The sequence below is a fragment of the Chaetodon trifascialis genome, chromosome 4, assembly GCF_039877785.1.
Source record: "Chaetodon trifascialis isolate fChaTrf1 chromosome 4, fChaTrf1.hap1, whole genome shotgun sequence".
NCBI lineage: Eukaryota > Metazoa > Chordata > Actinopteri > Chaetodontiformes > Chaetodontidae > Chaetodon > Chaetodon trifascialis.
The window spans coordinates 18,067,388-18,094,042 of NC_092059.1; the positions used below are offsets into that span (position 1 = coordinate 18,067,388).

The 26,655-nt window shown below is 42.4% G+C and overlaps 1 protein-coding gene across 1 annotated transcript; it reads right to left on the reverse strand.

Moving 5' to 3' along the window:
• Nucleotides 1–24,672, reverse strand: fam163ab (family with sequence similarity 163 member Ab). Its single transcript, XM_070961164.1, has 5 exons — nt 24,178–24,672; nt 3,917–4,011; nt 3,738–3,759; nt 3,139–3,253; nt 1–2,360 (listed from the first exon to the last, which is right to left on the reverse strand). Exons 4-5 carry the CDS (start codon nt 3,229–3,231, stop codon nt 1,962–1,964), a joined length of 492 nt encoding a protein of 163 aa, XP_070817265.1. The 5' UTR covers nt 3,232–3,253; nt 3,738–3,759; nt 3,917–4,011; nt 24,178–24,672; the 3' UTR covers nt 1–1,961.
• Between the last annotated feature and the right edge of the window lie 1,983 nt (nt 24,673–26,655).

Consider the following 26,655-nt stretch of genomic DNA (forward strand, 5'->3'; position numbering starts at 1 on the left):
CAAGCAGTTACAAATCTTTAATTGTCAAAAGTTAACACTCAAATATTACGGTTTCTGTATTTGTCAGGTATGATATCATTTTTAACCACATTTCTAAAAAGCTTTGTTTATTTTAGATAAAGATAACTAGTTAAGTAAGTAGTAAAATATATAGTTAATACAATACATAAATAAATTAACGTTGACAATGAATTCTAATCTGTGGTAGTGGACAACAACATGGAGAAACACTGGTTTTATTCCACTGAATCCTCTTCAGAGATTTTTTAGACTTCTGGCCAGATCTCACCAGTTTTCCAAAAATCAAACCTGTCAACCTTAAGTGATGAACTTTCATTTTGCAAGTCCTCTGTTTTACATCAATCCAGAGAAACACACAATTCTGGTGCAAAATGGTCTTGAGAAGTTGTACAGTGTAACGGCACTGCAGTTGGCATTCATTTAACCTTAATGAAAAAGTAATTGAGAAACGAATGAAGCAGCTGCTGATAAATGGATTCTAATTCTATGCACTGCTGAAAAGAGGGTGAGAAGTGCATTTTTGTTTAATGCTTGATTGCTTAACTCCAGGCCCGTCTGAAAATCTTGCAAAATTATCCAGCACACCATGCAAGTCCTTGAGGTTTCTTGCATTACTTGCCTCACTGAATCCGGCTGCGCACAGAAATATAAAGACAAATATCACAGAAAATATTATTGTGTATGGCAAGCAATGCTGGCTAAGTGTAGAAAATGGGCACTGTGAAACAGTTGTCAATCACATAAATGTGTATTCTGACTTCTTCACAATATGAAAAAACTTGAAAATAAATGACATGGTTATTTGCATTTTAAAGATTCAACATTAGAGTAGTACAGGAGTATAGGAGGAGTGTGTAGACAAAATAGCACAAACTTGTAAATCACACTCCCGCGTTCAAAATACATCATGTTCAAATCCCAGCGTGCATCTCTCTGCGTCACAAACACTGTGGGATCAAGAGACACGTTCATTGCTTTCTGGTTATTATTTACATATCAAACTTTTTGCATCACGGTCATAAGAGAAATTCACTCTCATTCATTTCAAGCTTACCACTGTTGTGTCCAAGGGCTCAGGTGTCCTTGATCATTCACAAGTTTACCTTCAGGGAGAGAGTGGTGGTTCGGTGTGGACCTGACAACCCAATAAGTTTTGAACTCACTGCCTGTGCACCGTGTTTACAATATTCCTCGAATAGAGTTACATGATGAGACAAAAACTGCTGAAAGCAGATGACTGGAGATGAAGAGCTGCAGTAGTTTGCTAGACAGCTTGCATAGAGAAAGCTCCAGTCGTCCGCTCTCTTCTCTTTCCTGTAACTCAAGCATGCTTCCAGTGATCCACAAAACTCCAGAAGGGATCTTGACTTCTCCTTCTTGTGCCCTTTTTCAAACGTATTTCAGTCTTCACTCTGCTTATCATGACAAAATTGCTTCATATTTACCACTTCATCATACTCCCTTTTTATTTATCTAGGATAGCCCTCAGTCAATAAAGACACAGTAACAGTCAACAGACAGTTTACAAGTTTACAACCATTTCCTTCATGTGGGAGCATGAAGGGGCAAGAAACCTTACAGCTACGGTCATATCTACCTTCAGTTACAGAATTACTATCTAAGTGAACATGAAAACATAAAATTTAAGGGTATAAAGTGAGGAACTACATTTGAAAGTGATTCCGGTTTGTCAAACACTTCATTCTTCCCCATTTAGCTTAGACAATCCTTCCTTAAATCCCCCCGAAACCCCAGACCCTAAATAAATGTGATAATGTAACTTCCGCAGCCAATGAGCCTTCATCCATCAGATCCTCACTGGAGGCTGCAGCAGGTGTCAAAATTATTGTTGTGGTCTTGTTAGTGGTGGTGCTGGTGTGTGTAAGTGAGGAGAGGAGTGTCTCTGTGTATGGGTGGTGTTGGGGGGCGTTTTGGGGTGGTCACACCTCGGTGCTGATGGCTCGGGTGTTGGTGTAGAAATCGGGAGGCCGGCCTCGCTGGGTCTCCCTCAGCAGGGAGCCTCGGATGGTGGGCAGTGGCATCGCCAGCGCCTGGTTCTCATAGTGTGTGGGCATGTAGGTGATGCGCTCGCCACCGTTGCGCATCTCATCAGTGGTACGGATGTAGAAGGGTGAGTCATAGGGCGAGCAGGTGGGGCAGTAACTGCGTTGCCCCCCTTTGGGTTTGGTGGGGTCAGAGGATCTGGGCAGCTCTGGTGGTGACATGGACAGCGGGGTGACGATTGACCCGTCCAGGCCGGAAACACTGCAGGCATTGCAAGCAAAGTGTTGCTGAGAGATGGAGGCGCTGTCAGACCCATTCTTCTTACAGCAGTAGTACTGCAGGAGGGAGAAAAGTGCATTACATGTCAAACAAAACCAGTTTTCAACACAGTTGCACTTCTGCAACACTTTGATTGCTATCTTATTTAAAACAAATGCAGAAATCTGCAAATAGGATGAGATCAGTTCACTTTTTCCAATATAATCAATATGCATCAAGAACTTGCTCAATTCTTGATACAAAATATGTCATAAAACACTGAGAACTTGTAGAATCCTGTCTTCCAACAGGCATAAGTTTTTAGAGGCCTGTTAAGATAGAGGTTTTTAGTTTACTGAGCCAAAACCAATATAATATTGCTTAACCTTCTAAAGTGCTGTCAACTACAATTTACAATTATTTTTTTTTTACTGATTTTAAACACACACACACACACACACACACACACACACACACACACACATTGTGTTTTTATAACCACTATTTGCTTATTCCTAACCCTGTACCCACCCTAACCTAACCCGGTTACCCGTAGTAACCTAACCCCAACCCTAACCTTACCTAACCCGTAACCCTATCCTCAGTCTGCACCCTAAAATTTAATGATTTACATTAAGGGGACCTGCATTTTGTCCCCATAAGGCAGGTGAGTCCCCACAATATGACTGTGTAAACAGATTTTTGTCCCCACAACATGATAAATACCAGGTCTCTCTTTCTCTCTCTCTCTCTCTCTCTCTCTCTCTCTCTCACACACACACACACACACACACACACACACACACACACACACACACGTACAAACGCACACACCGACTGCACACAGACTCGTACCTGGAGTCTACAGTAACAGAGCACAGCTATGATACAAAGAAGTATCACTGTGGCCAGTATTCCTCCGGTTATGACAACAGTTCCAGCTGTCATCCGACCAGCTCTCCATCAAACTCTGACACAGGCACAGGAAGTGACATCATTAACAAGAGCCTCCCACTGTGCAGTAAATATGAAGTTCAATCAAATCATGCAAAGGTCAGTATAACCGTTAACACAGATGTAATGTGCAGCAATTTATTTTCTCTGTGGTAACAGAGCAAACTGAAAAGGTCATTCTAAAATTATGTGGAGAGAATTAGGTCTAAAACATGCATTGTGTAAATTACATAAACACAAGGAGGCATCATGCCAGTTAATGCAGCTTGACCTTGATCACCAAATTGCAACTTGAATTTTTCTTGTATATTTTTTAAATATATATGCAACTTTATTTAGAAGATATTACAACAAGTATTCAAACTTGATCTAACTGAAAATTCATTCATATAGAAATGACGTTCTGCTTCTCTAACACACAGTATGCACACTTATGGGAACAAAACAAAATAAAAGTCTTAAAGAATAAACCTGGCAGTGATTATTGTTGTGATACTCACGTTCAGCAAAGCTACTTAACACCTGAAAGCAGAGAAATAACAGAGGCAGTTATGCTGAATGTCAGATAGATAGATAGATAGATAGATAGATAGATAGATAGATAGATAGATAGATAGATAGATAGATAGATAGATAGATAGATAGATAGATAGATAGATAGATAGATAGATAGACTTACATCAGAAGAGTGTTTGAAGGTTGTAAGGGTGAACAGAAGTCAGAGGTCAGAGGTGAGAGGTCACACCGCTGAATAGCCACACAGCATGAACATCTCTGAGGAGATAAGAATGGAGGAGTGAGTTTCATCGAGGCAGGACATTAAGTACAGCAGTATAATTGAAGACGCTTTAAACATTTTGGCCACAAGGTGGCACTAGGAGAACAGAAAAGCATCTCTCACAGGCACAGAAGCATACAGTACATTCACAACATAATAACTAGGTATGAGTATAAGTAAGAGGAGAGGGCAGAAAGGAAAGAAGGAAGGAAGCAAGGTAAGAAAGTCGTGTCGGTAACACACTACTTATGTATTATTTGAAAATGTGCAGTCATATCCATAAGGCCACACACACAAAGTGGTGCAATGCCATTCAGTGCAACGCACAGCTTCATAAAACATCAGAGTTTCTGACGCAATCGCAACAAAGCAATAACATTACAATCCTCTAAATTTAATGGAGGGCTGTTGGATTGTGTTGCATTTTAACGGTGTTATAACTCTGTCTCCTGCTGTAAATAAACACAGACATTGAAAATGACAGTATTTAGAACAGAAACATCAGAGATATTCACTGCACCCAGCAAAGTCTCCAAATTCCCACATGTGCATATTCTTCATCAGTGTCTCTCTATCTCACCCACACTCAAATACACACAAACACACACATGCAGCATTATGGCAGAGCAGCAGTAAAAGTGATTTAGCAGAGAGGGGCTCAGTTGGTTAGGGGTTTTAATCTGCAGGCTGAGGCTTGTCTAGGTGAAGTGAAATCTATTACGGCTGATAAAAACATGTCACACCCATGATTGGGGTGAAAGGGGGTGGGGGTTTGTGGATGCAGAGAAAAAAAAGATAGATTGAAAAAAGGAGGGGGAAAGGATGGAGAGGGTAAGAAGGGGAAGGGGAAGTAAGAAATGGCAAGAAGAGAAAGGAAGGAATTCAGGAAGTGGTGGTGTGGAGGTTGACACATGCACATACACACATACTCACACTTTTTCTGCACAAGCCCACAAAGCTAATTCCTCAGCCTGTCAATTATCACTCCTGCTATTTGACATCTGAATAGGCTGTGTGTGTGTGTGTGTGTGTGTGTGTGTGTGTGTGTGTGTGTGTGTGTGTGCGTGCATGTGTGTGCGTGCGTGTGTGTGTGTGTGTTGGGTTCTCGTGTGAGCGGTTTGTCCTGTACATGTGACGTGATAGATGAAGTCTGTCAGTCCTTCATGGTGCAAAGCGGTTGCATCTGCAGGTTTTCTTCCCAGCTGGGAAGTTCAGAGAAGAGTGAAGTGCCTAAGCCTTCACCCAGTGGCAGTGAAGAACTGCAGCTGTGTGTGTTAGTGCTGAAGAGTACAAAACATGCATACACAACAGCAAATAAAAGGTCAAACACAGAAATATGAGACTTACTCAGAGTGCTTGATTCTGCATTTGGCCTATGTTGGATTTAAGGTATATACTGTATGAGACGCCCTCTGAGAAAACCTGTTTGCATCTGTTCCTTGGTAACGAATACAATAAATTTTGGCTGTCCAAAAGGACAAAGATGTACTACAATAGCACTCAATATGGTCACACAAAGTATCACACTCGATAAAGCAGAACCAGACTTTTTTTTTATTCCACCCACTCTTCCTCCTTGTCAACACCTGGAGCATGCACTACTCATGATGCAATTTGACCAAAGGCAGTTTGGTTGGAGATTCAGACACATTATGCTAGCAGCAGCTAATGTAGCATTGAGCCTCTAGCCTCAAGCAGGGATGAATGGGCAAGTGGGGCTACCAAGGTAAGCTCAGTTCTTTCTAACTCCACACCTGTAACTTTTTTGTATTTTCAAACTTGTGGCCTTTAGACCCAACTAATGCCAACTGTGACATCACTTCAGGCAATTATTAAACTTCACAGAGCTCTCTCTGGAGCCACAAAGATATCACATATGCAAGAGTTCCCCTTTAAGAGAACAAGATACATACTGAGGCCCAATCATTCAAGTTTATCAGCAGGCACAACTCTTTTTCAGGTGTCTGCCTTTTTGGGCCCTGCTAGAGTTTTAGTTGTTTATTTTGGGAAAGTGTCTTGTTAAAGTAGGCTTTGTTTAGGCAAGCAGAGAGAAGCAGGGTCATGCCGGCGTCCTTTGGGGGGGTAGTGTCACCTGTGACATGGAGATTTTAACAAGTCACTATGGGATGGACATTAGAGCCGATCTATGGCTGTGTTGGGTGACTGCTGGTGCAATAATTCAACTTAATGGATCAAATTCTGGATTCAAGCTACCTAAACAAAATTCGTAAATACTGAGCTACAACTTCAGAAAACATGATATGTACCCCGATTTCAGCTATTCTTTTCTGCGTTCATCGTATTGTGGGATAACTGTTAAATATCAAATGGACTGATGTCAGCGTGTGACATACTGTAGTCCAAACACAGAATTACTTGGACTTTCTTTGAGATATGGATACAGGGACTACAGTAGAAGCAGATCAGGCAGGTTGAGGAAAAGTGAGGATATAGAAAAACTAAAGGGCCAAATTGCATGTAACTCCTGAGATGTGTTGAACGTCTCAGACCGATGCGATGCGCAGCGTTCAGAGAAGCTGAATGTGTTCCTTCATTGAGACCACACAGAGCTGAAAGTGCCGTCAGACTCTCCACTGAGGAGAAGAAAAGGAGCCGGTGCTGCTCCCACAGGCGGCGATCTGAAGCGCTACACTGGCACCAAGCTCATAAACCATGTTTCTGTCAGAAAGTACACTAGTCTTCCATTATTTGTGGAGACCAAACGGGATGGCAGCTGACAGATTCCTCTTAACATCATTCATCATAATTCTCTGCAGTGCAATCTCAGACTCAGTACACCAAACTATTTTTCATAATTAATGCCAGCACGGTGACTTGTTCTGCACGGAGGAAATGGAAATGGAGTCACCACTGCCACGGCGTCATCCTTTACTCAGACACATGATAACGCATACGCATTTGTTTCTCTTCCTGTAAGCATGTTGCTCTTGCAAGCACCTCGAGGCAAACTTGTTGGTTAGATTAATTTGAGTTCACTTCATTTGACAAACTACAACACACGCGCTCACACACTCATGCTGAGCACAGACAGAAAGAGAGCCGGATCAGTCACCAGTGGGTCCAGATTAGAGTGGTCCTCAATCCCCCAGACTGCCTGAAGAGCCCTCTATACTGATAAGACTCTCTCTCTCTCTCTCTCTCTCTCTCTCTCTCACACACACACACACACACACACACACACACACACACACACACGAAATTCAAGCAAACGTGTACTCATGCATTACCAGATAAATCAGGACATCCATTAAAACAGGCAGCAGAGTCTTCATAGCACTTAGCTGCAGTCAGTCCACATGTGTCTCATTGACTAAATAACACCACTTGACTCACCACACATGTCTGTCAAAGAATGGATAATACTGCAGTAATAATATGTATCAAATTTCAATCATTCAAGTACATTCAAAGCAACAGGACACAGTGTTGTTTGCAGCAGCTTGTAGTACTGCGCATGCATAATGCATTAAGAAAGATAGCAGTTCAGCTCTTCAGATTCACAGATTTAAGGTGAGCTTTTAGCCCGCCTTTAGACATCGTCTGAGCCCCTGTGACTTGGGACAAACTTCACCTCACAGCTGTCAGAAATACACTGAACAAGCAACAATTCTGTAGCTCTCTTTCCATCAAAGTGGCGCGCACAGTAACATAAAAATTAGGTGTGTCTCAGGTGAACCGTACCCCATGGATGATGAAATCGATCATGAGTCCATTCGGTGTGTCCCCTTGTTGTGAGTTGGAGCTGCATTGCATTTTGGGCTCAGCACACTTAAAGAATAGATTAGTTTTGAACAGGCTGTTATTTCTCTTAACACCTGAATCTGCAATATTTTAGCTCCAGGCAGAAAATACATTTTTCATCCCCCCATCACTGTCCAAGTTACCACGCTGTCACCTGTCAGTCATCTTGGTGGGCTCGAATGTATCCTGAGGCTGTAAGCAATACTGATGTCTCTAAGGGGTGATTTCTTATATTACTTCCCTTACACTATGCTAATTGAGTGTTATGTTACATTTGTATGATTTGTAAATAAAACACAAGTGAAAAGCATTTAATAACACACCATTTGCATCTCAAACATTTCTTCAGTTACTTGAAGGTAGCCTATTTCTTCTTCTTTTGTCTCTAATTTGTTCAGCAATTCAAATAGGTCTGGTGTTTTGTTCACTGACGACTGCTTTCCTGGGCTGAAGAAACAACGGACCAATCGGAGTTTTGCAGGTAGGAACAAGAATAGAAACGCCTTCTTCCTACATCACTAGCTACCAAACAACATCCTTGGAAAATATCAATAAAAAAAAAAAGCCACAAAATGTGGACAGGTGTTGATGATGTCTTCGCAGATGAACAGGTTTTTGTAAGTGTCACAGTCATACGATGTCATATGTGTTTTGATTGGTGTCTGAAGGAGGAACTTTTACTCATATGAGCCGGTTTAAGGGTATGATCACAAAGGTGCGAATGCATGTTTCTCTAATTCCTTGCATGTGTGGCCGTATCCTAAGGGAGCAGAGGCACTGCTTGGTATTGACTGGATAGGGTACAACAAAATGATCCACCTTTCTAAAAACAAGTCTTAGAGCAGGATGTCAATGTGAATGAACGAAAAGAAACAAAGTGGTAGTTTAGTCCAATTCAAAAACGAATGTGTCCAAATTTAGGTGAAAATGTTGTGCAGTAATGTTTAAATCATGCTTTTTAAAAATGTAACACATCTCAAGTATTATGTTACATGAGCTATGTTAGGCTGCATTATGCTACATCACCCAATTAGTTAAGCTGCATTGCATTACACTAATTATATGTCATGCTATGCTATAAAACAAACCCTTCACTGACATGTTTTATGATACATGTTGTTATGCTTTGTTATGATACACTGTAAACTGTGTGCTACACTCCATTACACTCCATTATGTTGCATTATGGTGTGATGCGATGCAATGCACTGCACTGCACTAGGCCGTGTAGATGTTTAAAAGCGTTAACACCTGCAGTCATTGGTCTTTCATATTTTGTGGGTTTAATCAGCCCATTGCATCAGCTCGTTACCACTCCGTTGTGCCCACTTATTGCGTTATTTCCTTCCTTTGTCTCTGTCCTGTAGGTTATTTTGTTTGCAGGATGAAAACCCCTCTGGTTGTAAAACGGCAGGTTACCCATATGCTGTTTTTGGCAAATCAGAGTAATGAGAATATCTCTGGAGCTCCCTCCCTCCCTCCCTCCCTCCCTCCCTCCCTCCCTCCCTCCCTCCCTCCCTCCCTCCCTCCCTCCCTCCCTCATTCTCTGATGGAGTGTTCCCTCTGGAGTCTGTGCCATCAGTCTTCAGGAGCATCTGAAGGACCTTGACTGCCCTGGAGGATTTTTACAAGATTGATTCTTTGGATCTTAAATTGCTCAGACCAGCAGTGAGCCAGTGTCAGTCTCTCCTCCTCCAAACACACTACAAACCCCATCTGTACTTGTAACATCAACACCACAGGTTCAATCCCCACAGTGTGTGCTGCTAAACAAAGCATGTGTGAGCAGGATGCCAACCTGCTCACTCATCGGTTGAATGTTCAATGTCAAAACTGTCTTTTTTTTTTTTAGAAAAAATTCTGTCATCATCATCATCTGAGGATTTTGTAATTTCGTGTGACGGGTCATTAAATTAACTTTCAGTATATAGATCCCATTAAAACCCAATGAGGCCTAAAAAACGCACTGTAGTCAAACTAAAAGAGCTGCATCACTAACTGCCAACAAATCTCCAAAATGTCAAGTTTTCAGAAATGAATGCATGTTACTTCTTAATTAGGCTCATGAAGTTCTGCAAACATTTTACACTACTTCCTGTATAACATTATGAGGCGCAGAAAGACTGGAAAGGTTACAGGAATGAGGTTGAGACTCCATCTTGAAGGCGAGGAAGGTGTTTTTCTGGCGTTGGGTATTGTTTAGATTTTAGCAATCTGGCTCAGATTCTGTGGATTCCTGCTCGTATTTTATACACTTTTGTCGACGATGGTCGATGTGGATGAAAACACAGTCCGAACGATGCTATCAGATATCAATGAGCAGAATAAAAAAGCACTTTCTGCAGCACATCCTGGTTTTAGAATTTGTAACTGGCTGTAGGTCAGACCTGGTTCTCAATACACAACGTACATTTAAGTCAAGGAAACATCCTACAGCAAACCAGATTAGTGTTCAAATGACGAGACTGACAGTGAGGAAGGTGTTATCAATATAAAATGACAAAGTCCAGCACACAGTGTGTGCGTCACACCAGGTGTAGGAAGAGTTCATGATGTCTGACTGAAGGAGAGAACTGTCAGTCAGCGTCTGCACTTGAAATGCACTTTCATTCATGGCCTGTCAGACACAATAACAGAGGAAAAAAATGTAGGCTCCCTTTCCAAGGTTAATTTGATCTGAGTCCACAAATGTAGATGAGCTATGTGGAAGACTGACAATCTTCCCTCCCTTAACGTGAGCCCATCTATTTTTTCCGGTTGTTTGTCTCGTTCAGGGTTGCTTTGGAATTGGAGTGCTCTTGAGCCATGCTCTCAAATCAGCAGCACAAGACCGTGTTTGATAATGTGTGAATCATTTAAACATACACTCTTCTGTTCCTGACAGCTTCAGGTGTTGGTCTCAGCAGCAGCAACACAAAGCCAGACTACTGAGGCAATAATTCATGCAAAATTTCAGCACATTATTATTTTGGAAAAACACCATTTTGTCATCTAAACTCCGCAGCTCTATGGCTGCCGATGTAAGCGGAGAGAAAACAAGTCGCACATCCAAAAGGGATTCATGGTCACAGTTGAAATGTAATTTGTCTAATCCTGTTATCTGGCGTTCCAAAGGTTTTCCTCTATCTGTTTCCTCTCTCTATCGTCTCTGCTGCAGCCCAGTGTGGGTGTCTGTGTGTGTGTTTGCATGTGTGTGAACACGTTTGTTTGTTTGAACGTGTGGGTGTGAAGTAAACACAATTTAGGGGGTCGCTTTAGAAACTGTGGTATTTCTTTTGCATGAAGATTATACACCGTAAAAGTGGAATCACGGGTAAAATGTCACAACAAGACAAAAAAAAAACCCTAATCTGTTCGAGCTGCGCTGGGAAACTTCACACAGTGGCAGCTCAAAGTGAAATCAGAGCATATCTGTTTGGATCATGTGGTTTTCATGAATGTTGTCAGGTGGCAACAGCAGATTGTACACAGCAGATTGGTGGTTGCAGTCCAGCTCTAAAGGTAAATAAAAAAAAAAAAAAATCACTCTGAACGCTGAAGAGCATCTGTTGATCTACTCTTCTTTTGAGGAATTTGTGCTGTTCTTGGTGCTCAAGTGATGTTGCTGGAGGCACGATCGACAGTAGATTTTTTTGGTGTCCTGCTGTTTGTATCTAACTGCCTTCATGTTGTTAAACCCAATGAATCTATCAAATTGCGGGGCCTGGTGGTCTGAGCTATATGGAAGATTATTGTGTGCATTATTGCTTTGCTTTGGCAGAAATTCAGTTAATGTGTTGTTCTCACTGGTGAAACACTGCTGTGGGCCTGTTCCCTCTCCCTCCTCCCCCATCAACCAAAGTGCCAAAGTGGAGGTGTGGGGCGGTGAAGGAGGGAGGGATGTCAGGCGTGGCTCTCTGTTAAGCAAGCTCAATAAATGGTAAATGGATTGTATTTATATAGCGCCTCTCTAGTCTGATGACCACTCAAAGCGCTTTACAACACAAGTCAGCATTCATCCGTTCACACACACATTCATCCAATGGTGAGGCCACCTGCTCATTTCAAGCTTTTAACCATCCCACACCGATGGCACAGTATCAGGGTTAATTTGGGGTTCAGTATCTTGCCCAAGGATACTTCAACAAGGAGACTGCCTGACTGACCTTCTGATAGGGGGACAACTGCTCTACTGCTTGAACCACAACCGCCTCAATCAATAGCAACCTCTTCTGGTTCGCTACCACTATGGAGAGTGATGTGGACAGGCAGCCACTTTTTTCCCACTTATCTCTAGAAACGTGTTGCTGGCATAAAATTCAGAGTAAGCAATTATTTACAAAAATCAGTGACGCTGATGAGGTAAAACATTAAACATTACATTGAGTGGCATGTACACTGAAAACCTAAAAAAATATTTATTGTGTTTAACTATTTTAATAGCTAATTGTATTCCAGACATAGGATGTATGTATTCTGACAATTACAAGTTAATTTAAATGTTGCATATAGTGTAGCTTTAAGGTGGGTTCTTAACAAGAGCAGCACTCCCCCTCTGCCATTACTTGCCCTGAAGGAAAGGAACAATGGAAAAGGGAATGGATCGTCTGCAAACTCTGTCATAGGGCAGAATCTCATTTACAGTCTTAATTTGTTCATGTTGTGTATGAGCTTTAGGGCTGCAACTAACCATTATTTTCACTGCAATTAATCTGTCAATTATATTCTAATAATCGATTAATCGATTACTCGTTGGTCTATAAAATGTCAGAAAATTGTGAAAACGTTGATCAGTGTTTCCTAAAGCCCAAGATGATGTGCTGAAGTCTTGTTTTGTCCACAAACCATCCATCCATTTTCTATACCGCCTATCCCTTTTGGGGTTGCGGGGGGGCTGGAGCCTATCCCAGCTGTCAGCGGGCGAGAAGCGGGGTACACCCTGGACCGGTCGCCAGTCGATCGCAGGGCAACACACAAGACAGACAACCATTCACGCTCAATTTTAGAGTCACCAATTAACCTAATGAGCATGTTTTTGGTCTGTGGGAGGAAGCCGGAGTGCCCGGAGAGAACCCACGCATGCACGGGAAGAACATGCAAACTTCACACAGAAAGGCCCCGCCCGGGGATCGAACCGGCAACCTTCTTGCTGTGAGGCATGCGCACTACCTCCTGCGCCATGCACCCCATCCACAAACCAAAGATATTCAATTTCCTGTCATAGAGGAGAAAATAAATCAGAAAATTTTCACATTTAAGAAGCTGGAATAAAAGAAAATTGACTTTTTTTTCTTTAAAAAATACTCAAACCAATTATCAAAACATTTGATCAATTTAATAGTTGACAACTAATCGATTAATCGATTAGTCACTGCAGCTCTCATGAGCTGGTCACAAAAAACAGTCGAAATGTATCATAAAACAAAGGAAAAAGCAGAGGAGCCACTTGCTGCAGAATAACGAGGGAACTTCACGTGGGACGATTACAGCACGTGGTGGCACAAAGAAAACACAAGGCTCGGGCTGGAAGCTATGCCGCCTGCTATACGAGCAACCCTTTCTTCTTTGTGCCATGACATATCAGCTGTTAAAAGTGAAACTTTATTTAATTTTTGGACACTCCAATAATCAATAATCTTGCTACAAGAGCATACATCTGTGGTGTTGTCAGAGTCAGTAAGAAACTCCCTGCACAAGCCAACAAAATGAAACGCAAAAGACGAAACAACAAGGGACGATCCTCTGGATCTTTACACCACTGTCAAACTGTTTTTCTCTGTTTCACAACTACGTGTTATTGATAGAATAATGCTCCAAATGATAAGTAGATTAACCCTTCACATTCTAACACTTCCAGGCAACCTTGAAAACCCTCCTCATGCGCTGACGGTCTAACAGGAGCTCAACCAACCGTTTTCCCATCTTCCCTCTTAAGCTGTCGCAGCAGTTACGGCCCAATAGGCAGAGACTGATGACACTGAACATTTTAGTTCAATTACTTGATTTTGCTTGAGGTCATTTGGAGCAAAGAATGCAATGAATGTGAAGAACCACTCCCCAGAATGATCCTCTTGGCCCTATGAAAGCACATGATCAATACACACACCTTCATCCCGGTGAAGATGGAGAGAGATAGGGCGACGGAGAGTTGGAACACAGCTTCAGTCTTTTTCTCCGTCCAGTCTGGACCATGTTCTGGAGCCGTATATGCTGCTGGCAGATTTATAACTGGTGTACATTATGCTGTTATGCAGCTCTTCAGGCTACTGTACTCCAGCCTGCCAGCTCCTGATTCAGCCTTTCTACACACTCAAGATGTGGTGACTACCTTTACTGACATGGCAAGTGAAAGATTCATTACTCACGGTCCATCTGTAATTTTTATACACACGTCAAATTCAATTTCCTCCCTTTCCATATAAGCCTATCACCAGATATGCAGGCCAGTGAGATGGCTATGGGTCTCTCTGCTGACTTCTACCCACTCTACTGCACTTATACTGCTCCTGCTGATACTACTGTGACTAATACTGCAACTTCTGTGATCACAACTACTACTGCTACTACTCTGACAACTGCTCATGCCATTTAAAGATGCTTTGTGTATGATGTTTTTACTTAATTCTCAATTCTCCCAAATCACCATGCTTAGTTTGATTGCAGTTAGATGGCATTGCAAATATATTATTTTAATAAAGATGTCATTTTATATTGTATCCTGTACTACAGTAGTTCGTTTCTTCTAGGCAATGCATTCTGTTATGTATAGAAATGTTTCACTCTATTTGTCAGAGAAAATGAATAATACTATCAGATCAAATCACACCAGTGACAAAGGCTTTCTGGTGAGTCCATTAAAAACCACAAAGGGCACAAAGCCTGCAACAGCATGCTGATAAACTAGTTATGATTAGATCCAATGAGGAGCCTGTCACAACAACTGACAGAAAACCTGGACAGACTGTGCAAGTGTTGGCTGCACCAAATGAATATAACCCTCAGATAGCACAACAAAACCCTGAGTGCCTTTAGACGAGGCATTGCACTGGTGTACCTGCAGCAGAAGTCAGAGACAGACAGATCCCAGGTTTAAATGTGTGGAGCAGTACAAATGTAGAGCAGGACAGAGCCAGAAAAGATGAAATGGAGCCCATTTGCACAGGATAAACACCCCCAAACATCCCCATTTTAAACAGCACTGCAGCCTGCAGCAGTGCATAGCAAACATGAAAGCTAAAGCTGCACTAGTGGCTGCTGACTGTTTTGTATATCTGTCTGATATTGATTTCTTTTTTTCACCATCCCATAAAATTATACTAGGAGAATTTTGTGCTGATTTGAAATTACGCTGCTCTGAACATCCTGTACATCCCACTGCTTTAAATGCTTACTGAGTGGGGTTAAAAAATATCCAGAAACACTGCTGATGTGCTCCAAAACCCTCTAAAAACCGGAGCAGAAAAATAATGTGAGAAGGGCACTGTGTGATAGTATCACTTTCAGCTAGCAGAATTGTGCAGAATGCTTTTATCCAGCGCCTCTGACTGTAAACAACTGCAGTTCATATATCATCAACATAAACAATAAACAACATAATGAAGTCCAAGGTCAAACGCACAGGGACACCAACTGCTCTTAACAACTGCTCTTTTCATCATTCGATCTCCAGTAATCACTAAAAAAACTGCGCTCAAAAATAATAACCTGAGCTGATTGTCCACACTCACTGGGTCTTTATCCCAGCATGCCTTGGGCACAAGGAAGGAAACACCTGACAGGTTTGCATAAGTCACAAAATGGACATGCAGACAGACAGACAGACCGACAATTACAACGACAGCTTGTTGAAGAGAAACGAACCCCCCGGTCTTTGCTGACCTCCAGTGGTTCAACTTCTCACCTTCACACATTGATGCACAGGTGTATTCTACGACTCGCTGGTGGGTGTGGTTACAAGCGCAACAGAGCACACTTATGGCGAAACAGCCTTTCAGAAACAAATCACAAACAATCTGAACCTACAAACCAGTTTCTGGCTTTGCGGCGGGGACAGCTCCAACCACTGAGCCACTGACTCGCTTCAACGCACTTCAAACAGGAAGGCTTGGATTGATTTTCTGGTTAATTTATGTCCAGTTCAGACAGATTCATGGGGAAGAACTTGAGCAGGAAATGCACTTGACGTTAAACATGCACACTCCTCTGCGTCTCCCTGCTTTACGAGGGTTTGCAGAGGTTTCATTATAGCTGCTCAGCTCCTCCTCTGCTGTCCTGCGATATGCCAGCTTTTCTTTCACACTTGGCAGCAGTGCAGCATCATTGAACGCACACCCAGTACGGGGAAGCGGGCGGCCGGGGGAAGCTGTAATTACTGTACCTCCATTCTGCTGGTCAGCACGGCAGTCTCATAAAAGGAAATGAAATGGTCCAGCTTCTATCTTTGAGGGAGTAATGTACCACGAATATTACATTAGCATACATTCACATGGACATTTTATCTGTGACAGTTAATAAAGCGAGGGAGCACAGCCACAGATGGCAGGCCCAGCAGGATGAAGGCAGGGCTGCTGAGGTGCCTTGCTCAGGAGCAGAAGAGCAGGGGTGGAGGTCAGGGGTCAGAGAGCCGTCTCTAAGGACCAGTAAATATAAGAATCCTTCTTTTACTGTGAGGAATTCAACCATCAACCTTACAATTAGCTGTGGACTGATGCATGTTAGCATTACTGAATGTTGTTAAGTGGTAAGACATTATATGAAGGTACACAAATTAACAATTGGCTGGTTTCTTATTAACAAGCATATTTGTAGCATATTGGATCTTTATTAGTAATCATAAAGCACTTATTAATGCCTTATTTTGTGTGACCATATTCTACAACTACTAGACAATTAACTAAGCATTTTCTCTGAATTACTGGGTTAATTACTGGTTCTCGATAGTAAGGAAGTAGCTGTACATGAATTACAGTCTTAACAACCAAAAACTAACCTATAATAATCCTTACCCACACAATAAGTCATTAATAGGTGTTTCATAATGCCAATATGCATGCTAATGTGCAACTAGTTGATGGTGAATAGGTTTACTTTAATAAAAAGTTTTAGCTTTTAAGCATTATAGAAAATACATGACACAAATGACAACAGTTATTTTATGTTGCAAAACTTCCACTGCTTCTTCTCTAAGGTCCAGGGGTCATACAAATGTTACTTCCACTTTTATGTTCCCAAGCCTATCCTGAGTAATATCAAATATGAGGTGGTTCTGTAAATATAAAACATGACTGCCTTGAACAGTCTGTCAACAGAGTCTGGAAAGCCATCACGCTAGCAGTCAAGTTGTTGTCAACCTTCAAGCCTTTCCCTCAACTGTCAAAATGGATAAATTAGAAATAAAGCCATTAGCTTTGCCGCCAGATTTACAATGAATGAGTAGGTGCGGATGTCAGAGTGCTGCTCAAGGCAGTTTCAACACATGGCTGTGCAAAAAGACTGAACCTATGACCTTCAGCTTGCAGGACTGTAACTGAATCCACTGTGTCATTCTGCTCCCAGCCGGCCAGACACACAGAAAGGGGAAGCGCTTCCAGGACAAACAACAACTCCGATCTCCTCTCATCGCTCTGCATTAGCAGACTTTTGATTTCACATCGGTGACTGCAAATAACACACTGTTTTGTCAAAAAATAAACATTAGCCAAACTCAGGTGGTTATTTCACAAATCTCAGAGGTTGTGAGGACACGTCAATCAAAATCTTTTCTATGATGCGACAACAAAACTTTTCTCATGAGTAAACTATTAACCTGTTGCACATATCTCCATTCTTTGACCCAAACAAAGATGGCAACAGAAAGCAAGCAGCTACTGTTGTCATTTTGTTTGGGTCAAGAAATGGAAACACGACTTGGGAAATAGTTCAATCTCTAGGACAAATGCTACCAGAAGGAAAGAGATAAAAGAGATAAAGGACTTCAAATCCCACAACCTCCTCATACACAGCACATTTCACCTCAAGAACATCATCAGCAGTTTTACATGCATGGAAATGGGAGACAACAGCTTAAGACAATATTCAGATTAAAGGTTTACAAGGTTTGAAGCAATGTGATTTCTTGTTTTACATGATTCATTTAAAAATGGCTCTGGATGCATTTCTTTGTTGTTGACTTTCTCGTGTCTGGTGACCTCTCTGACACCTTTTACCTTATTATCGCAAGAAAAAATTACTTGATAAATTGCAGCAAAAGTGTTGTGGGAATGTGTGTAGAAGAAGTCATTTCTATCTCATATTAACTGATGTTTATGTTGAATGAAATAAGGTTTGTGAAAACAGGTGAGCAGGGCTGAGTGGAGCGAATGAGCACGTCATATGACTTATGAATATCTTTTATCATTTCCAGCTGAAAGTCTGGCCATCAGCAGGATTACAGTTAAATGTCAGCTGTAGCACACATTGCTTCAATGTTCAATTCAGGTCCCAGGGATATTATCTGGATCCTGCGACCTCTGACCTTTGTCCTCTCCTCCACCTTTGTGTGTTGAAGATCCAGGGACTAAATTTCAGATCAGTCCAGGTCAGAGAGTCAGAAAAACTGCAAAAGGTTTGAATTTGAGCTTCAAACAATGCTCCCGCAAGATACAGAGGGCTGATACAGAATCAGTTCTACATTTCACGAAAGAAGATGTTTTCAGGCAAAAATAAGGAGGTCTGTGCACAAATAGTGAGAGAAGAGTGTTTTCTCAGCTGGAAACGGTTTAGACTTGACACAGGAGGCAATTTAAAGTTCAAACAGTTGGTCAAAGTAGGAGTGTGAAGGTCACAGAGGGGTACACAGCTGTAGAAACTGAGCTCAAATGACCCAAGTTCAATTCTCAACTCATGAGCACAGGTGTTTTTTACAAGGAGGGAAGGTTTCATTCCTTTGACAAGGACAATCTGACCGGAAATCTGTGGTTTAAAGTTAAAATAACATTAAAATTACTTACTTAAAATTACAGCACATTTTATGTGACTGTTGATCTGGAGGAAATGTCTCTCCGGCTTACAGTACCGAAAAACAAAGAGTGTGTTTACGGCATTTGTTTGTGTTCATCAGTGTCTATGTTTATGTCACATATCTCACTGCGAGTATGTAAATGTCCAAGAGTATTTTGTCAGTATTTTGTGCGTGCACTTATGTTTGTCAGTCTGATTATGTCTGGAAGTGTGTATATGTGTGTGTGTGTGTGTGTATATGTGTGTGTGTGTGTGTGTGTGTGTGTGTGTGTGTGTGTGTTTTTGATGAGTCACCACAGATACAGCAGCCAGCAGCAGTAGAGCTACGTTAGCAGATAACAGTGTTTCTGTTCCAGAGGCCTCCGGCTCTGCCAACAAGCCTTCCTCTCAGTGGCCTCATCCTCACCCAGCCTGGCTGCGCTTCAGAGCTGCGTTCACATCCACGTGCCTCACATCACCTTGCGGAACCCACAATAAGAGTCCCAGACTGTGATCCTAGCCACCTGAGCAACTGAAAACAAATTATACCTGCTCATATTCATGAGCACGGACGAGAATTTGTTACGATCCTGGCTTCTTGTCTCTCCCTGTGTGTCTCCTCTCCCTTATCCCTGTGTGTGTGTCTGTCTGTCTACCCCTGGATCCGTGGCTGGGCAGCCCCTCACCTGCTGCCAGCTCCTCCCACTGCTACTCACCTGCAGTCACTCTCCCTCATCAGGGAGAGTATTTAAGACGTGGACTTCCAGCTCCTCGTCGCCGGATTATTCCATTGAGCTCCTCGTCTTTGTTGGTAGTATGGTTCGTAAGTACATGTCTTTAGTCTCTCTCTCTAAATCAGAATTACGTTTGTTTGTTGTCCACATTTTCTCCAGTCTCTAAGTGAGCTGTGTTTTCCTTTGTTTCAGTGCCTGCCTGCCTGCCGCTTCCACGCGTGCCTCGTGTCATACCCGCTTCGTCGGTGCTCCTTTTGTTTTCCACTCCTTTTGAGTGCGTCTTTTGTTTGGTATTGTCCGCTCGTTGAGCGTGTTTTCTGTTTCCCTTTTTATTAATAAATTTGTTTTGTTTTCACACGACCTCTGTATTCGGGTCTGCATCTCTGGGTCCTATTACATAGGCTATACAGCCCCTTAACAGAATTAGTGTAAACCACGAAAGAACAGGGGTTGAAAGATTTAAACTTGGTGATGTACAGTCTCGTGTTTTCCCAGATTCAGTCTGATCAATACTTTGTGATATGAAATGGAGAAAAGCAAAGCAATCTGAGCATTTGTGAAGCTGAGGCCAACAACTTTGTGGGGTTTTGTACTTGACAAACAAAACATCAATTAATCAAAATGACAGTAAACAAAATAATTATTAGTTGACTTATTAATTATCAATTGACCATTTCTTAATAAGTCACCAGACACAATCATAATCATAATCTGTTCGGAACCAGAAACAGCTGGTGGCACTGGGCTGTGTGGTGATTTTGGCATGGTAGCCACCGTTGGATCATGTGACTCTCTAGGGGAAACCCCCCCCACATTTTTGCTGCACTGATTCAGTACAAAGGACGATTTCCAAAATTAAGACCCTCAAAAATGGCTGAAATTTTTCTGAGGGGTTTAGGTGGTCCAGAATCCTTTGGTAGGCGATGGTTTCCTTACTGGATGCGATCCCAACAAGTTAAAAAGGAAACATCAGATTGTTTCAGTCTTCAGTCCCAATAAAGATGTCTAAAAAAAGTGACCTGTCGATTGTTTGAAAAATGGTTCTAGTTGATTCTATTTTGATTTTTTTTTTTTTTTTTTACTATTTTTGCAAAGTTTCACACACTCATTCCGACTCAAACCTTTTCAAAATCGTCAAAATCACAGCTGACATCCTTGATGTTTTAGTTTCCCCTCCATTCATCAGCCAACATGGATGAGGAAAGACTACTTTATGAGGCTGAGAAGGAGAACATCTTGATGATGATATGATATGATCCACAGCTTCCTTTTTATATGGATGTTCTCAAAGATATTCTCAAAAAGGACGAGGTTTGGAAGGAAATCTGGGACAAAGACGCAAACTGCCCTCAAACTAAACAGAAACAAGCAGACAAAACACGGACAAAAGGTAAATGCAAGCTTAACTTTGCAAATTTTAGCTTTACATTACTCATTTGCAGAGGGAGAAATCAAGTAGCAACCAAAAAAAAGGCCACCCCTCTGCACACTGTGACATCACTTATTGTATGTCTAAACAATTTTTCATGCTCCATCTGCTAGAGTTCACCTGCTCGCTGTATGTTAGGAAGCAGTGTTAGTGGCCATTATAATCGCAAAATCCTGCACACACAACAACAAATCCATTCAGCAGAACTACTTGTGCTGTGACACAACTTTAACCATTAGGTTTCATATATCAGTATAATTTAAAGGTGCCTAAAGAGCTGTACACACAAACATCTTACGTATCTGGCAGACTCAGACAGAGACATTTTAAGTGTGATGTGCACCTCAGTAGGAGACTCTTTGCGTGTGCTGGGTGGGTCTTTGGAACAAATGGACTCCTCGCTCTTTGTTGAACACATCCACATTTCTCAGACACTTCTGCCAGAAAGCAGCCATAACGTAGAGATTGAAATCTGCTCTAAAACGATAGCTGGTGGGTCACAGGAGACCTTCAGTCGAGCTGGTGTGACTGACGCCGGAGTTACGTTTCCTGTCCTGCTAATGCTGCAGTGCAGTTTGGACACAGCTCATCTCACCTTAAAAGTGTGACTACACTACACTCGACTTGCAACTGTATGGCAAGAAATACTGATCCAGCAGCCAGAAAAACCTTGAGGGCTTTTCAATAATTCACATACCACTCCTGAAACACTGAAACACTTTCCCAGGGTAGTTCAAGACTCTCCCCACCCACCCCAACCCCAACCTCAACCCAACAAACACACACACACACACACACACACACACCACAAACACACATACTGTATATACACCACGAGCACTGTGCAAAAACACTCTTCCATGCATGTCGTCCCAGAAAATACATTGAGTGGAGCGTCAGCAGGAGGAAACAAGGCATGACTTTACAACCAAAGGTAGGCTGAGTGCTGTAGTCTGCCTCCAGAAAGTGACAAGATCTATGATTTACATGCCTTTCTTCCAGCAACACACTCTCTGCTTTGATTAAAAAAGTCAGTGACGAACTGGAACTCTTCTTTTAGTTACAGTATGACTTGTGCCTCAAACAAACGTTCAGATGTTTGTGCCAATGATGTGTGGACATGACACAAGACTGTGGGTCATGCTTAACAGCAAAAATTCAACCACACGTGCTTCACTAGACGTCTTAACCTCGACCAGCCCGCCTCTCTCCTCATTTTGAGGTTCTTTAATGTATTTTTTAGTTGCCCGACACGACTCAGATACTTTATCCATGAAGACTATGAAACTTTTAAAATACAGACAAGGCCAGTTCTCTGTCTGTGCAGAGATTGGGATTGCACAATCGTAGAGGCAACTTTTCCTGTGTTTGATAACATCCGTAGGCTGGTCAGGATGAGTCTGTGACCAACGAATCGCTGCTTTTGGCTGACATTACAACACTAGACAGTGAGTTTGTCCCACAGGTTTAAAGATATCATCAGTCCAAACAAGGTTAAATCATCCTAAAAAACTAAAAAATAACCAAAACTGGTGACAGAAATAGTCTCACAGCAGCAATAATGGCAAACCATGAAGATTTTGCTGGGTTAGTAAGACAGCTTAGGCTAACCGTTTCCTAAATTAACTGAGGTTGATCAAATATTTAGTTTCCCTGCCAAAGAGGCTGTTACAGAACAACTTAGCACTGACAGACCAAACGCTGTTAGCCGCTAGCTGTAATTTCCCTCACTGTTTTGAACTGTTGGCACAGCACAACATTAGACAACCTGTGTATTAAATACATTTTGTCTGTTGCTGCTGTGTTAGCTGTGACAGCCCTGACTGCAGACTCCTCTGGGAAATCAGTCCACTTCCTGTTGTCTCACAGCCCCTGGAGGTGGAGGAATTAAGAAGCATGTGTGTGTGTGAGTGTGAGTGTGAGTGTGTGTTTGTGTTTGGGGCAGGGCGGAGACAGGAGGATATAGAGAGGCTGCTCAACACTTCTTTAGTCAGGCCGTATTTTCCAGCTTCCTCTGTGAGAAATGGGTCAGAGCAGCACAGCACCTGCTGCTGGCTGTTGATGTGGGAGATCAATACGCTGCACATACAGTACTGCACTGTGGCTGCTACAGTATGTGCACATAGTTAAGGGACATCCCACTTGGCAGTGATGGTTTTGTTTTACATGTTTAATATGAGCATAGTAGAGACAAGCAGATGCAGTGACTCAGGCCACTGCAAGCAGTCCGTTTTTAAACTAGTTATTAAAATGGCTCATTTATGAGAACATTTTCTCACTATTAGAAAGAACTGAATTTTTCTGTTGCACGATTACTACTGTCATCAATAAAAATCACATTCTGCCAACAGCCAACAAGTACGTAAATACCAGTATATACAGTATTTGTATGGTTTAAAGGAGGAACACACTCTTGGTGAAGTACAGCTGTGTGACGTGTACGTTCATATCATATTCTCTCTTCTCCTCATCAGAAAGGCTGCATTACAAACGATAGAGCGTATGAACTTCTGAGATTTAAAGCTGAGTGAAATGGCCTGTAAATACCTCTGCTTTTTTGCTTCCTCTTTTTCATGTCAAGCATCTTACATAAGCAGTCCTCCATCAAATATTGTCCCATTATCAAAAGGTTTTCAGTGTAAAATATAGTGACGCACTTTCAACTGAACCATTTTCAACAGGACTGTCTCCAGGGGAATTGAACCCCTCTAACCTCAGCAGTGTGAGCGTCCTGCTTAGCCCAGTGGGACTCAGGACCTTCACCTCTGCCCCATCCCTGTCCAAAATGCTTCAGGGTTGAATATAATTTACAGGTGACCAAGGTGAGCATTCATCCCCATTCTCAGGCAGTCTACTATCATCTTTTTAATTAGAAATGATGCAGTCCTTGCTGTTGAATGCCAGTGGCAGCGGGCCACCCAGACCAGACTAAACCAGAGTGAAAGAAGGTCACAGCAGCAGCAAAATGGCAAAAACCCCAAGAGTCCAGCTCCTGCTGAGCTGCTCCTCTGTCACTTCCTCTCCTCTGGCAGCCTTAAAGGCACATTTCAAGTTGAATTGAAAATGTAATGAACTGAAGTCACAAATCTCTGAGAAGCTTTACAATTTTGCCTTTGCACAGAACAGGGACTCTTTCACATCAAGGGTCAAAGAAATCTGCCACCACTGACATTTGAATCCAGAGCCTGGGAAAAAAAAAACAAAAAAAACAAAAGCTTTTTCTCAAATATAACAAAGACAAAATGTGATCCCCATCTCGTCTTACACATCCTTGCACATACCTGATCTGGTTACATGGTCTGTTTGTTCAACTCAGGCTAATCCTGTGGAGTTTGCCCATGAAAAGCCACCAGCATCCTTTTCGCAGCAGGAGGAGAGCAGAGAAGCGCTGTGCATCGGACTGCGGCGGAACTTCTCCAAGGATGAGCCGGAGTCCAGAGCGCACGACTCCGACGGGAAAACCCAACACTCCCGCTGTGGCACCAGCAGACTAGAGGTCAGACGGACGACAGCGCAGACAGCCACGACGGGGAGACACCGAAAACAGGAGCATACTCACGGTACGCAACCGGAGCAAACGAACAGGTAAGGACGAGGGCAACGCTTCAGGACAGGCGCTTTTTACGCGCATGTAACCTGTAAAAACGCTTTCACCTTCACACACAGCGGTGGTCTCCGCAGGAGTCCGAGAGCGATAAACAACCAAGAGGGAGCTCGAAACCACACAAATTCAAACGGACACATCCAACAAGTGAGGGACGAGGAGGCGCAATGACGGAGTCCGCTGCTGGTCGGACTGGGAGGAGGCGATGGGAGGAGAGGAGCCGCCCCGCATCACTCTACCTCACTCGCAAATGAACCGATATGGTACATTTCAGATACTCTGCAAAAATTTCTGGCAATATGAGGCTGTTATTAGAGGAAATATGGCAAAGATGTGGCAGTAAGGTCTCTACACGCCTGTCACTCAATTTCCACTTCACTGTAGATGCCTGCAGAGTATAATGCGATTGTCACTGGTACTGTGTAAGACCACAAATACAAAGCGTAAAGCACAGTATGACCTCTAATAAAACCAACTGGGTACTGTAGCATCTAGAAATAGAATGATTGAGAAGATAAATACCATAAAGTACAATAATGTCACTGCAAACACACAATTGCACTCTGGGCTCAGACACAAACACATTGTAATATACAATAAATTGCCAGAATATTACTAACTGTAAGTCCTTATATGGACACAGTGACAACATTAGAGTGATTTTATGGGGGCCAAAGTAAGGATTATAATCTGAATATGACAGTTTGCTCAGGATGTCATACCACCCCCCCCCCCCCCCCCCCCCCCCCCCCAACACAGACCTCTGAGCTACAGTAATTGATTTGCCCTCAATCATTGGTCCCATAATCTACTTACTGTTGCAACCAAGTCAACACTAATATCGACAGAGAGGGAAGGTCTGGCTGACCAAAGAGCAACCAACAAAACTGAGACTCTCAGTGATTCATACCGCTGAATCCCAGGACCAGTTGGGAAGATAGGGGTGGAGGAAGTCAGGGAATCTGGTCTAGGGTTCACACAGCACCACACGCTGCACTAACAGCTTTAGCAACTAGGCTGACAGGCGAAGAGACCAAACAAACCTTTAGTGAGACATGCTGCATAAGATGTGGCCAAACGAGCAGTGAAGGCGGTTCTGCTTTCTGAACATTGAAAACGACCTTAAACTTAGTCCCTTTCCTTCTTTGGGAACTCTGCCAACTGAGCTTCATCATCACTTTTGAAACTTTGGGCTAATAAACAAACCAATGAAAGCGAGTGCACAGCGAGTATTTCAATGAGTTCATTTATGCGCATTGAATTAATTCGATCTCTACCTCGCTTAGGCAAAATGTCATACTTAAAAACCACTTTAAATGTAAAATATTTTACTATTATGAATCAATGATGGCATATTTTTGGGGATTTTGAAAGGCTTACACATTTCTTCATGATGTTGAGCTGCAGTGACAGAATACAGCAGAATAACTGCTTGTAACCCTGTCTGGCAGTTAGCATAACTTACCACAGTTACTGTATTTAACTGCATCCAAGTTGGCTTTGTAAAACATAAATAATGAGAAAGAAGTCTGGCTTACTGTCAAAGCTCAGGGTGTGTGTTGGTGAAGGGGCAGAATATGAATGTAAGACATTTTAGACAGTTTATTAAAAAGAAAGAGGGGAAATGAAAGTGAAGCACATATTGATTCTGGATTCCACTTTGACATTTTTCACAGGCAGAAACTGTTTTGGAGTCTTGCCCCTCAGAGTCCTTCCCCGAGCACTGCCATTCAAATGAGCCGTCATCTGCTCTCAGGCTGACGTTCACATGCTGAACATCATGCTCATCTTCTCCCTCCTTCTCTTTGGCCACTAGCCTCACATTCACAGCAACACCCACCTGACCATTTGCCCATGACACACACACCAAATACCTCCAAAGCTAAAAAGCTAATATTGCAAAACAGTTAAAAATGAATCAGAGAAATCTTTCCTTGAAACAACAGCTTCTGCTCATGGCAGTTCACAGCTACAGTACCCAGCAGAGATAAAGCTGCAGGGAGCGCTGACTGTACAGCTCCGTACTTCATCTGTGTTCATTCGGCCAGAAAACCGTCTTCACTGCTGCAGAAAGTGATTTTACCCTTAGCTGCCCAGAATAGAGAGCGAGAGAGAGATTGGGTCGATGAGAAATAGCAAGCTCTATTACAAAGCC